Here is a 13,688-nt window from a genome sequence, read left to right on the forward strand (position 1 = left end):
ACATGTGTCAGAAGTCTACGTGTATAGCTCTTTATTCATGAGTCTAACAACATCTCAACATATTGTTCATATGTCATGAGTGACTCATGATATGAACAATATGACTAATATGTTGAGATGTTATTGTTATACAAAAGAGCTGTGTAGAATTGTGTGTGAAAAGGCCAGATCAAGAAGCATAATCAGAAGCTCTGTATGTTAGCAGTTGAAGTTTCATTTTGGTCTCACGCCATTCTGGACTTAAGTAACTGTGATTTTTAATTTAGGTTTTTAACAAAAATGACATTAATTTAAATAGTTAAATAGTCAAACCTCATATCAGATATTCAAATTTTTATATTCGCATACTTTCCATATGATTGATGATGTAAATCAAGAACTATTTTCTTCTCAAAGTGACTGGAAATTCTCATAACTTCCCGTGGTATTTTTTACTCTGAGGAGCAAACACTATTCTATAAGTTTACCATGCATCACTGCATGATTTTAATAGCAACGACAGAAACATTGCTTTATCCTCGGTAGAGTGCGTGTCGTGAACTGATTGGCGCGTGCACGTGGACTACACTACCCACCATGACCTATTGTAAACAGGAAGTGCGTCACGGAATTTCAAACCCGTTGAGCTCACACGGAATGATCAGTATTTCAGAATTACATTAATAATAGTGTTTTATTGATACATCTTTCTCTAGAATTAAAGTGCGGCTTTTTTGTGTCGGTTCTGGTCGCATATATTCACGATCTTTGACTCTGAGAAACTAATTCATCAACACTAAAGCTCGTCTAGTCCAGAACACAGACAGGATTTAATTTTTACACTTGAATCCTCAGATCTGGATCCTAATCATCCAGACAGAACCAGAACCAGCGGCAGAAGCGGGTCTCCAGCGGGTCCAGGGCAGGATTTGAAGTTTGAACGATGATCAGCTGATCTGTGTCTCAGCGCTCGTGCTTTTGTTGAAGCGGTCCCGGTTTCTATTGGTAACGGGCACGCGCAGAGATTTCACCATAATAAACACTCCGTTTCTCTTTCTGGGAATCAGATATGGTAAACATCATTTTTCTTACTTATATAAAACACAACATAGCGTAAAACGAAAAATAATTAATAAAGCCAATATAATACTAAAGTACTGTACAATTAAACAAACACGTGGCGACGATGGTGTAACTTAGAGGTTACAGATCTGGGCTAGTAACAGAGATTGAAGGGTCGATCGGTAACACTATTTTACTGTTAGCTGCTACACTAGTTACATGTTGTTAGTATAGTAGTTACAATAATAAATAATGCATATTTAATTACATGAAACTGAACCTAATCCTAACCCTATATTAAGTACATGTAGTTAATTATTATTACTCAGTATTTATTGTAACAAGGACACCTTAAAATTAAGTGTAACCATTCAATAAGTGTTAATTTATTAACAGTATTTAATATGTAATTATTTTGGACAATTAAATATCTTGTAATTAAACGTTGTTTCTATTTAATGCTATGGCATTTAAATATACAGTGTTATATAATATACAGTGTATTGTAAATCATTGTTCTAAAACAATTTATACAATTCTGGGCCATGTGATATTATTCTGAGGTTTAATACAGCACAATAATAAAATTATAGTAGTAAGTAGTATAAAATGTATCTAATCTTCATCTTTTTCAGACTTCAAAGCAGAAGAAGGGTCTCAGAGGTGAGTTCAGTTCAGCCGGTGTGTTTGTGTTTCTGTCTTCTGTTTGATAGTGTGTGATTGTGTGTGAGCTGTGGTGTTTTCATCGTCTCTCAGGCACTATAGATGACGTGTTAGGAGATCTGCTGGGTGGTGATGATGATGAAGGTCCGGTGAAGGTGCGATCGCCAGCGCTCGTGTCCGGCAGACCCTCGGCCGTCCTCACGTCACGCAGCGGGAAGAGGTGTGTGTGTGTGTTTGTGTGTGTGTGTGTGTGTGTGTGTGTGTGTGTGTGTGTGATGATGGATGATCACTGAGCTTCATTTGAGCTGCTAGTGCATCACAAAGCATCTAGTATGAGTCTCAACAGTCTGAGAGATGAACTGAGACACAGATACAGTCCGTCACCTGTGTGAACGTCACGTAAAGATGCTGTGTGTGTTCAGGTCGCTGCTGGACGATGATTTCTTCAGTAAACTGGCAGAAGAGGCTGAGAAAGAGGAGGAGGTGAGACACGAGCTGCTGATCAAACACTCGTCATATTCATAAAGCACTTTCAAAACTACAGAGTAAACTTAAATGCTGTACAATTAAAAGAAACTAAGAAACAAACAGGCAAAAATGTAACTATAAATTAAGCATAATTACATGTGACAAACCCTTAACTAAACCTAAACTTAACTCTATACATGTAGTTAATTATTATTACTCAGTACTTAGATGTATAATTAAACTGTAACAATGACACTTTAACATAAAATGTAACCCAAATTAATTAGTGTAAAATTCACTATTTGACGTATTAATACATTCAATATAAAGAAATAATACAGGCAGCACATTTCTAGATAAATCGATCAGATGAAAGTCCATTAACTTCATTAAACATCTACTCAGTGTTATTTTACCATCATTGATTTATTATCATAGTGTTTATTCAAATGTTGCATTAGGTTTTGTTTGTGTATTTTCTATTTTCATTATTAAATGTGACCCTGGATGACAAAACCAGTCATATGGGTCATTTTTTTGAAATTGAGATTTATACATCACATGAAATCTGAATAAATAAGCTTTCCATTGATGTATGGTTTGTTAGGATAGGACAATATTTTGCCGAGATACAACTATTTGAAAATATGGAATCTGAGGGTGCAAAAAAATCGAAACATTGAGAAAATCGCCTTTAAAGTTGTCCATTTATGTTTGCGATTGTGCTGCATTCACTCACAAAAATAAATGTTTTATACATTTACGTTAGGAAATTTACAAAATATCTTCATGGAACATGATCTTTACTTAATATCCTAGTGATTTTTGGCATAAAAGAAAAATTTTGACCCATACAATGTATTGTTGGCTATTCCCACAAATATACCCGTGCTACTTAAGACTGGTTTTGTCATCCAGGGTCACAAATTATTAAAATTCATTATTTGTTATTAGATTTGTTTTTTAATACGTCTTGTTTTGGGTAAAGTTCCTTTTAAAAGTAATGCGTATACAATCTTTTTTTACCCCTTAAAAAAAAGTAACTAATTAACTAATCCATAAAATTAGTTTTATGGAATCCAAAAAATTAACTTTTATGGAAAGTAAAGCGTAACAATTTTTATTCATTTTTATTTCAGCTTTGGTTATTTTAGTACTTCGAGTTAAACTAAACGAAAATGAGAAATGTTGCCTTGTAAAGTTTGTTAAAAATATTTCAGTTAATGCAACAAACATGTTTTTTATGGTTTCAATACTAAATTTAAACTTTTAGTTAAAAGTTAAAGTATTTTTCATTTTCATTTGAAAGTTTTAGTGATTTTGTTGTGTGTTTTGGTCATTTTATTGCATTCATCTGTTTTTTTATGTCTATATAATTGTATGTATTTTTATTTCAGTTTTAGTTTTTTAGTGCTTCAAATTAAACTAAACAATAATGAGAAATATTGCATAGGAAACTGAAATAAAATAAGTTTGTTTAATAATTTCAGTTAAAGTTTATTTTTACTTCAAGTAACACTTTTTTTAATGGTTTTAGTTGTAGTTATCGATAATAACGCTGCAACAGAGCGTCTAAACGCTTACGTCTCGTCTATAAAGACTCCTGATTTCTTGTATTGGGCGTTCACTCAGTGTTAGTGTGTATTTGTGTCTCAGGTGTCTGATGTTTCTGAGGCCGATCCTGCCGCTCTGCTGGACAGCATGAAGGTAAACCAAGCTGCTTTCTGATTGGCTGAAATATGAGCTGTGACGTCATCAAACGTGTGACATCATTCCAGGACATAGATGACATGGATGCGGATCTGTTCAGCTCGAAGAAGAAGCCGAGTTCAGCTCCGGTCCAGAGGAAAGAAGTGAAAGGAGGAGATAAGAGCAAAACTACAGGTGCGTTTCCTTACAGTGAGATTTGAACAAATGATGCAACTGTTTTTAAAGTGTCTCGTGTGTTTTTACAGAAGAAACGGTGAAAAAGCCCAGTTCGGCTCCGGCCTCCACAGCGAGAGCTTACAAGAAGTTCAGCTTTCTGGGTAAGAGCAGAAAGCACGACTGTCTGACAGTGTTAACAGGCTTCATGAGGGTTTGATTTCTCTATTTGCTCCATTTTCCTGCTGCATGTGGTTCAGATGATGAAGGTGGGGGTGTTGATCCTCCTCTTCCTCCTCCTCCTGATGATGATGAAGGTATCACAACAACACTTTTACACGAACCTCTGTGAGATAAACCACTGAGAACCCGTTCTTCACGTTTCACAGGTAACATGGGCAGTTCGTTGGATGATTTATTGGACGACAAGCAGAAGACGATGAAGAAAAGCGAGCCGCCGCACTCTTCCTCACCCGTCGTTCCTCAGAAAACAGAGAGGAAGAGGGACGACCTGACGTTTGATGATGAAGATGATCTGATTGACGCTCTGGGCTTCGGAGAAACGCACAAATCACATGGAAACGGACCGACAGTGAAGAAAGAGAGGTAGAGTATGTCTGGAGTCCTGATGAATCCTGGGAGTTTTTCCTCCCTTTGGATGAAATCACTGAAAAGTGCTGCTTTTCTCATCAAAATAATCAAATTCAAGCCACAATCATAAACAACAACCCTGTTAGTATAGATTGAGCAAATAATAATAACACATTTATACATTAATCATTAATATTAAATATATTTTTATTAAATATAATCCAAGCAAATTGAACATTTCAGGTTTTTTAGATAATAAGTGTTGCTTTTTCCATTTCTTTTGTAAACTTCTAAATATTTGGATTATATATAACAGAAAAGTATTTATACTTATATTAATACAACAACAACTTCTACTACTAATAATAATATTGTTATTATTATCACTATTAAGTACTTATCTGTTATATATAATCCAAAGAATCTGAAAAGCAAACATTATTATTATTAACATTATATCATTATTTACATATTTTATTTACATATAATTTATTTTGGGCTCAAGAACCAGTGCCGCTTTTTCGCGTTGGTTAAGTAATTTTTTATTATTTTATTTAAAAAAAATAATAATTTTAAATTTTGCTTAAGTTGCTTCATGTATTGGGGTAAAATTCATTGCTTAAGTAATTTTATTTTATATATTATATTATATTATTTTAATTTATTTTATTTTAGTCTCTTTCAATAACCAGTGCTGCTTTTTCCATTGCCTAAGTACTTTTTTTTTTTTCATTTTTATTATTTTATTGTCATTCTATAACCAGTGCCGCTTTTTCCATTGCTTTAGCAATTTTGTATTATTTTATTAAAATTTATTTTTTAATTTTACATTTTTTAATAACTAGTGCTGCTTTTTCTTGCTGCTTTGATTGTCTTGAATATTTGTGTATTCACTTTGTAGGCAGTCAGCCAGTTTGAGTGTAAAACCATTAAATATTAAATTTATCTTGACATGGCATAATTCAATTTATTAACATTTAAAGACAATATTTATCTTATATAATCTTACAAAAAACATAGTTAAGAAATAGAAAAGGCATGAAATAATTTCTTGTTGATATTATTTATAATAAGGAAGTATACACTGTCTGTGTCTCTGTCCTCTTCACAGTGATCCTCCTCTGAGAGCTCGCACTAAACTGGACGAGATCTTGGGCCGTGGGACGTCTCCTCGTCTGCTGGAGAGACCCGTGACGGGAGAGAAGACGGAGAAACCACCGGAGAAGAGCTCGACGGGAAGAGGTCAGGATCTCAACTCAAGAGACAATTAAGAGAGAATTGTTCAATGACACAAAAAAATTGCAATATCATTGACGTTGAACATTCCCATTGAATGCATGAACACATTGATTGTGTACATGAAGTCCCTTTGCATTAAATCATCTGCCAAATGCATCACATGAATGTGATCAATAAATGATTGAAATCTGTAAAGCAGCACTAACCGCCGGTCCTGCTGTCTGTAGCCTATCAGATGGAGGAGGAGGACTTCACGTTCGGCTCTTATCAGCCCACGATGGGCTCGACTCCAGAGGGACGTCAGTCCCGGAGACAGTCTGTCAGGTGAGTACATACACAGACACGGTAAACTGCAGGAAGTGTTGCTCTGTTTTCTTCTTAAATCAGGAGATGCTAAAGATAAGTAGTCTTATTTTCTGAGAGCCTGATCAAAATGAAGGTTTGCTTATGCTTAATAAGTTTTCCCTTTGAATTATTGTTCTGATCCCATTGGCAGAGGATTTTGCTTATAAATGTATCATGATTGGTTTATATATTTGTACTGGGGGTGGAAAAAAGACAAAAATACTGTGACTTTTACTCAAACTTTACATACTTTAAATACAACCCCCCCAAATACGATCAATAATGCTGCTGGTAGATGTTAGACACAAAGGCCTACTTACACCAGCCAATACAGTCAAACCAAAATTTATTCAGACAGCAGATATAATTTTTGATTTTTTTTTACTAGTGTTTGCAGGACACTATAGTTAATTTATGTAAGTGAAGATAGCAAAATAAAGTAAACTGACATATTATACCCAGAAACTCGTCATACAGTACCACCAGTACAATTTATAAAAATTTGGGACCAAAAATGATTCCGACACTTTGACCTGAACATGTTTTGCTGAAGTGTTTTTTCTTTAATTGCTAATGCACCTTTTTACAGCACAGACTTCATGTGAACTAAATGAAGCATCGCTTGGTCATTGGTTGAGCTAAACTGGTATTATGTAATTGTGTAGTTAAATTTAACAGCTGACAGATATTCAACATAATTCATGTGTGTGAGAGTCTAACAGAAGGATGGACAAAACCAGTGAAATATCAACTCATTTAATAACTCTTGAGTTCTTGTTATATTTCATTACCATTTTCTAAACTATAGTGAATAAACTGTGATAATGTGAGAAATGTTGAAGGTGTCTGAATACATTTTAGTTTGACTGTATATTGGTTTATTACTGTATTGATTCATTTTATTTGTATAAATCAGTTTCATTAAAGCTGAAAAGCTTGTGTTTGGTGTCAGATTCTCGACTGAAGACGTGAGCGCTCACTCGCCCGAACACAAACCCAAACCCTCCTCACGTGCCGTACGGCCCAGATCAGACTGGCTCGGCCTGAAGCAGGAAGAGGAAGAGGAACAGGTGAAGGAGGAACCCAAACAACCCAGACCACTTGTTCCCGAGGCCCTGAAGACTCCAGCATCTCCGTCATTACCGGCTCGAGAAGAGACGCCCGCAGATCCACCGCACGCACCCTCGTCTCCTAAAACCATCCCGAGACACGAGGACCAGGACTGGCTCTCGGGAGCGCTGAGCCGCAGGAAAACACAACCCGTCAGCCAATCAGAGGAGAGAGAGAGGAAACAGGAAGTGACGTCGGGTCCGGTTGAGGAAGTGGATGTGGTTCTCAGGTGAGGGTGGGGTATCGTTTGCATTTTAACGATTTAGATTCACATCGATTCCGATAAGGTAAAAAACAAAAACGTAGATATTCACATTGAGGCTTATTGCAAAACATTTAATTGTAGCTGAATATCATGAATAAAAATCGACAGGCTAAAGAACACTTACAGTACGCAAGGAACGTTTGCCTGTGGTTTAAAAAAATACCATAGAAAAACAACTAGCCCAACTAATATAAATCATTGTTAAAGACAAGTAAACACTCAGTAATTAAAAAAGAACAAATAAAATAAATAATAATAATAAAATCAAAAATGAGCAACGATTGAAAAACAGTGTTTTAATATTTTCAGGTATTCAGGTACAGAAACTGTAATCAAATGCAAAATAACACTGTACTTTATAAATAAAACATTACAAATATAGTTACAATAGTTACTCAGTCAAGAACGAGTGAATTTTCTCTTTGGCTTTTGTTGTTTGATTACTGATGTCATAGAGTGTTGTCACAATGGAATTGATAATCGAAATTTAAATTTGATAGCAAGTATCCGATTCCTGACCTCAAGTGATTTTCCCCACCCGGATGAGTGTTTGTGGATGAATGTTGTGTTGGACTGAATCAAGATGCGGATGTTTGCAGTAATTTGTGACTTTTTCACAGCTCTACATCAAACGTCTCTCCAGCGTCACGAAGACGAGCGCACGAGCCTCCCGTCCCAAACACAGAGCACAGGTACAGTCCACACTAACACTGCTATGGTCATGTGATTCCTGTGGTCATGTGATTCATGTGTGTGTGTGTGTGTGTGTGTGTGTGTGTGTGTGTGTGTGTGGCCTGGTAAACCCTACATTATGGGGACAAAATGTCCCCATAAGGATGGCAATATCTGAAATCCTTGTTTGTGTGGGGACATTTTTTGGTCCCCATGAGGAAAACAGCTTATAAATCATACTAAGTGATGTTTTTTGAAAATGTAAAAATGCAGAAAGTTTTCTGTGATGGGTAGGTTTAGGGGTAGGGTTAGTGCAAGGCAATAGAATATACAGTTTGTACAGTATAAAAATCATTATGTCTATGGAAAGTCCCCATAAAACATGGAAACACTACATGTGTGTGTGTGTGTGTGTGTGTGTGTGTGTGTGTGTGTGTGTGTGTGTGTGTGTGTGTGTGTGTGTGTGTGTGTGTGTGTGTGTGTGTGTGTGTGTGTGTGTGTGTGTGTGTGTGTGTGTGTGTTTCCAGCAGAGAGTCCACTGGCATCTCTATCCAACACAACACAAGCAAAGAAACGCAACATAAACCTGGTACAGTCACACATTGCTCTCACTAAAATATTATTATTAAACTCTTATGAATTAGTACAGGACATGGAAAATTCAAAGTCTTGAAAAGTCACAAAAGTTTTAGTGAATATAAATGTTAGTAGTTAGCTAGAAACTGCTCTTTTTACTTCTAGAACATGATTATCCAATAAAAAAGCTATACTATTCCTTGCCCAGTGATCACAAACATCGGGTGAATGCATTGGAAAAGAACTGGAACTTTAGTGGTATTTTCCTACCGGATTATGTGAATGTTTTCATTCATTTCAGCTGATTTTGATTTCTATGGTTAGTTTATATTCCCGTTACTAAAGTCCCTTCAGGAAACTCCGTTCTAGTCTGTTTGCAATTCAATTACAAAAGTGTATGAGTTTTAAAAATTTAAATCAACAAATAATATTTAGATTTAACCAACGATTAATTTATTTAAATCCTTAATAATAATGCATTATTAAATATTACCATGACGTATATGTGTGTTCTTAAAACAAATTCAGTGAAATAACAAAAGTAATAATAATAATAATATGTATTATGAAAATTAAATATTAACTTGATGTATAATTTTTGTTTTATTACATTTCAGTAATGAAAATGTTTTCACATTACATAAATTAGAATTTAGGGACCTTTTCTTAATTATCATGAAAATGCTATGTTAATGTTAATGTAGAACATCTTATTGGTGCTAAAATGTGTATGATGTGAATGTGTCTAATTAAAACGTCTGTTGTTTCAGTGTTTGCACCAGCGGAGGACCTGTGTCCTGTGACACACACACACACACCTCTGCCTGCAGACAACCTACAGCAGCTGCTCTTACAGCAACAGGTCAAACACACACACACACACACACACACACACACACACACACACACACACACACACACACACACACACACACACGTACAACACTAAACACGCTCTGATGTGGATTCATATTCAGCAGACTAATGAAGGGATTGTGTGTGCGTGCGTGTGTGTGTGTGTGTGTGTGTGTGTGTGTGTGTGTGTGTGTGTGTGTGTGTGTGTGTGTGTGTGTGTGTGTGTGTGTGTGTGTAGTTGGCTCAGTCTCATCTGTGGGGTTTGAGCGGCTCTCTGGACGTGAACGCACACAGACACAGAACAGACACGGACCATCAGCACACAGACAACACTGTGACAACACTGCAGAAACGCATCATTCAGCTGGAGGCACAGGTACACACACACACACACACACACACACACACACACACACACACACACACACACACACAGGAGGTTCCCGAGGTGAGTACCAGGAACATTCATAGATCTTCCCGGTGTTGGTGGAAAGGGCTGTGGGTGGTCAAAACAGCTGCCAGATGTGGAGGAGTCCCAGGAGCCCTGTCACATTCTCACACACAATGCACGGCTTGTGAAGCCACCACAGGAAGTGAGGTCAGGGTTCCTGACCCCTCCTCTGAGCTGACAGAAATGTAGAGTTCAAACCGGAGCCTCTTGGACTTTTGTAAGATGCATCAATCTGTTTTGTCAAAGTATATGGCAGCGAAACCTCTGAATCCATGCAAGCTGTTCTAGATGTATTTGAATTTATAATTTGAGTATTTACATCTTAAAACGGTGAAATCAGCTCACACACACAATGCAGGAACGAGTTGGAGGTGGATTTGTCATTATTCAGGATGACTCACTGATTTCCATACATGCTCGAGTGGCTTATACTCAACAGGATGAATTAAGCACATGGTCCTTATTAATGTCTTTTATTACTAGGTTCTTGATGCCAGAAAGCTTGAATTTAAAAGTAGTGTTCAATGAAGCAAATCTCTTATGATTCATACGTGCCTTCCCTGTGTGAATGAACACGGTACAACATAACCCCAATGACAAACAAGCCTAGACCGAACGGCACACACTTGAGGCCAAACGTGTTCATCAAGACAAAAAAAAATTATACTGGCGGATATCAACACATACATCAATGATGATAGGAAAATATGTGTGTGTGTGTGTGTGTGTGTGTGTGTGTGTGTGTGTGTGTGTGTGTGTGTGTGTGTGTGTGTGTGTGTGTTCAGTTGAGGAGCTCACAGCTGGAGAGAGATCAGAATCAGATGCTGTTAGAGAGTGTTCAGCAGAGACACAAACAAGACACTGAGATCATGGAGAACATGCACAGGTAACACACACACACACAAATCATGGAGAACATGCACAGGTAACACACACACAAACACACACACTGAGATCATGGAGAACGTGCACAGGTAATCACTCTCATTCTCTCTCACTCACTCACTCACACACACACTCTCACTCGCACTCCCTCACTCAAACTCTCACACTCTCACTCTCACACACTCTCTCATTCAAACTCTCTCACTCAAACTCACACTCTCTCACTCACACTTTCACATTCTCTCACTTTCACACACTCTCACTCAAACTTACACTCTCTCACTCAAACTCACACTCTCTCACTCACACTCTCTCACTTTCGCACTCTCTCACTTACACTCTCTCACTTTCACACACTCTCACTCAAACTTACACTCTCTCACTCAAACTCACACTCTCTCACTCACACTCTCTCACTTTCGCACTCTCTCACTTACACTCTCTCACTTTCACACACTCTCACTCAAACTTACACTCTCTCACTCAAACTCACACTCTCTCACTCAAAGTCACACTCACTTACTCAAAGTCACACTCACTTACTCACACACTCTCTCACTCAAACTCACACTCTCTCACTCACACTTTCTCACTTTCACACACTCTCACTCAAACTTACACTCTCTCACTCAAACTCACACTCTCTCACTCAAAGTCACACTCACTTACTCACACACTCTCTCACTCAAACTCTCACTCTCTCACTCACACTTTCACACACTCTCACTCAAATGCACAGTCTCTCACTCACACTCTCTCTCACACACTCTCTCACACACTCTCTCACTTTCAACCACTCTCTCACTCTCACACACTCTCTCACTAACACTCTCACGCACACTCACTCACACACTCTCACACACAGTCACTCGCACACACACACTCACTCACTCATACACTCACTCACTCACTCAATGAACCCATGGAGAACATGCACAGACACACACACTCACACTGTGTTAAATGAGTATGGCTTTTCTTTACATGCATGTGTTCTGGTCTCAGAGCGCGTGTGAAGCTGCTGGAGGAATCGTCTGCTCAGCGAGAGTTGCGCTCGCGTCAGGAGAACGAGGATCTGGCGGAGAGACTGGCAGCCGTCACACGTGTGGCGGAGCAGGAGCGAGTTGAGATTCAGAACCAGCACCAGCGCAGACTCACACAGAGCCAACAGGACCGAGACCGAGAGGTGGAGAGACTCCGAGACCTGCAGAGGTGACACACGCACACACACGCACACACACGCACACACACACACACACATGCAGTGTTGGGGTAACTCATTACGAGTAACCAGAGTTAGGTAATCAGATTACTTTTTTAAGTAACTAGTGAAGTAATGCACTACTTTTAAAGTTTACAACAAAATATCTGAGTTACTTTTTCAAATAAGTAACGCAAGTTACTTTGTTTTCCCATTTATTGACTGACTGCGCCTCTACTGTACAAGCGTGAATCTGCATTTCCTTTAGCCTGAAGCTTATTCTTCACTTTTGGTGGGAAAGGGTCTTCACATTTGCCCAGGTGAAAAAAAAGTTAGGCAAAAGTAATGTAACAATTACTTTTCTAAAAAAAGTAACTAAGTAACACAATTAGTTAATTTTTAAGGGAGTAATAATATAATATATAATATAATATAATGTAGCAATATTGTAATGCATTACATTTTAAAGTAACTTTCCCCAACACTGCTCACACGCACACACATACACACACACACACACACACACACACACACACACACACACACACACACACACACACACACACACACACACACACACACTCACACAGAGTCAGCAGGACCAAGACAGAGAGAGACACATACACTCATTCTGTATGATTTATAAGCTGTTTTGACACAGGGATTGTCAATTTTAAGTTAATTTGTCAATAATTTAACAACATATTCATAATGTCAGTTCTCTGATGTCAAGTAAATGGTCACGTGACATGCACATAAACATAAAATTGTATGTTTTCTTCAGTAAGCATCTATTGTGAGTGTTTTTAATTACTGTATTCATTTTAATTTAATTATTAGCTTTTTGTCAACAAAAAAAAGAGCAAAAAATATCAAGTTTATCTGAAACGTTTAAATCCTTCTTTAAAAGTTGATGATGGTAACAGAAATAAAACGAGCTGGTTTGTTTGACTTGTGTGTGACAGGAAGTCCATCCTTGAGATGAAGAGAGATCATGAAGAGCAGATCCAGCACCTGAAGAAGCTGAAGGACGAGGAGATCGACGCTGTGACCAGCGCCACGTCACAGACCAGGTGAAGCCCATCAGCGATCACACACACACACACACCCGCCCGTCAGATGCCTCTCATCATGTGTGTGTGCAGGTCTCTGACAGCCGTCATCGAGCAGATGGAGCTGTTCTCCCGCAGGCTGGGCGACCTGTCGTCTCGTGTGGAGAGTTCACATGAGCACACGACTCAGGGGCTCGAGCTCGGTGCCAGACAGAGAGACCAGCAGCTCAGAGGTGCATCACACATACACACACACACACACATTCTACACCACATCTGCTCATAGTTCGGCTCGGTTTACACCTGCTGTTAAGATGCGTTTCGGTCGATCGGATCACAAGTAGATGAGGCAGACACATTCACGTTTACACCTGGTGTTTAAATCCGTCTCTTTTGTCCACTTTCAACCAC

The 13,688-nt window shown here is 38.1% G+C and overlaps 1 protein-coding gene across 6 annotated transcripts in view; it reads left to right on the forward strand.

Annotated features, from left to right (window-relative positions):
- The first annotated feature begins 586 nt into the window (after positions 1-586).
- fbf1 (Fas binding factor 1) overlaps positions 587-13,688 on the forward strand; it is a 31,417-nt gene continuing 18,315 nt past the window's right edge. For 2 of the 6 annotated variants that reach the window (XM_077202129.1, XM_077202131.1), the window contains exons 1-20: positions 589-1,051; positions 1,677-1,704; positions 1,798-1,924; positions 2,127-2,187; positions 3,829-3,879; positions 3,951-4,056; positions 4,128-4,199; positions 4,296-4,352; positions 4,425-4,641; positions 5,738-5,868; positions 6,093-6,189; positions 7,163-7,549; positions 8,206-8,277; positions 8,785-8,846; positions 9,604-9,695; positions 9,927-10,064; positions 10,925-11,025; positions 12,030-12,236; positions 13,191-13,298; positions 13,371-13,510. In XM_077202129.1, the coding sequence (XP_077058244.1) occupies positions 1,049-1,051; positions 1,677-1,704; positions 1,798-1,924; positions 2,127-2,187; positions 3,829-3,879; positions 3,951-4,056; positions 4,128-4,199; positions 4,296-4,352; positions 4,425-4,641; positions 5,738-5,868; positions 6,093-6,189; positions 7,163-7,549; positions 8,206-8,277; positions 8,785-8,846; positions 9,604-9,695; positions 9,927-10,064; positions 10,925-11,025; positions 12,030-12,236; positions 13,191-13,298; positions 13,371-13,510 (2,257 nt within the window). In that variant the 5' untranslated portion in view covers positions 589-1,048. Of the gene's footprint in view, positions 1,052-1,676; positions 1,705-1,797; positions 1,925-2,126; positions 2,188-3,828; positions 3,880-3,950; positions 4,057-4,127; positions 4,200-4,295; positions 4,353-4,424; positions 4,642-5,737; positions 5,869-6,092; positions 6,190-7,162; positions 7,550-8,205; positions 8,278-8,784; positions 8,847-9,603; positions 9,696-9,926; positions 10,065-10,924; positions 11,026-12,029; positions 12,237-13,190; positions 13,299-13,370; positions 13,511-13,688 lie in introns of all 6 variants that reach the window. The other 4 variants (XM_077202132.1, XM_077202130.1, XM_077202133.1 and 1 more) reach the window with 4 other exon arrangements.

Source organism: Siphateles boraxobius, unplaced genomic scaffold (genome assembly GCF_051911475.1).
Source record: "Siphateles boraxobius isolate OS27281-9 unplaced genomic scaffold, OSU_SipBor_1 49, whole genome shotgun sequence".
Lineage (NCBI taxonomy): Eukaryota > Metazoa > Chordata > Actinopteri > Cypriniformes > Leuciscidae > Siphateles > Siphateles boraxobius.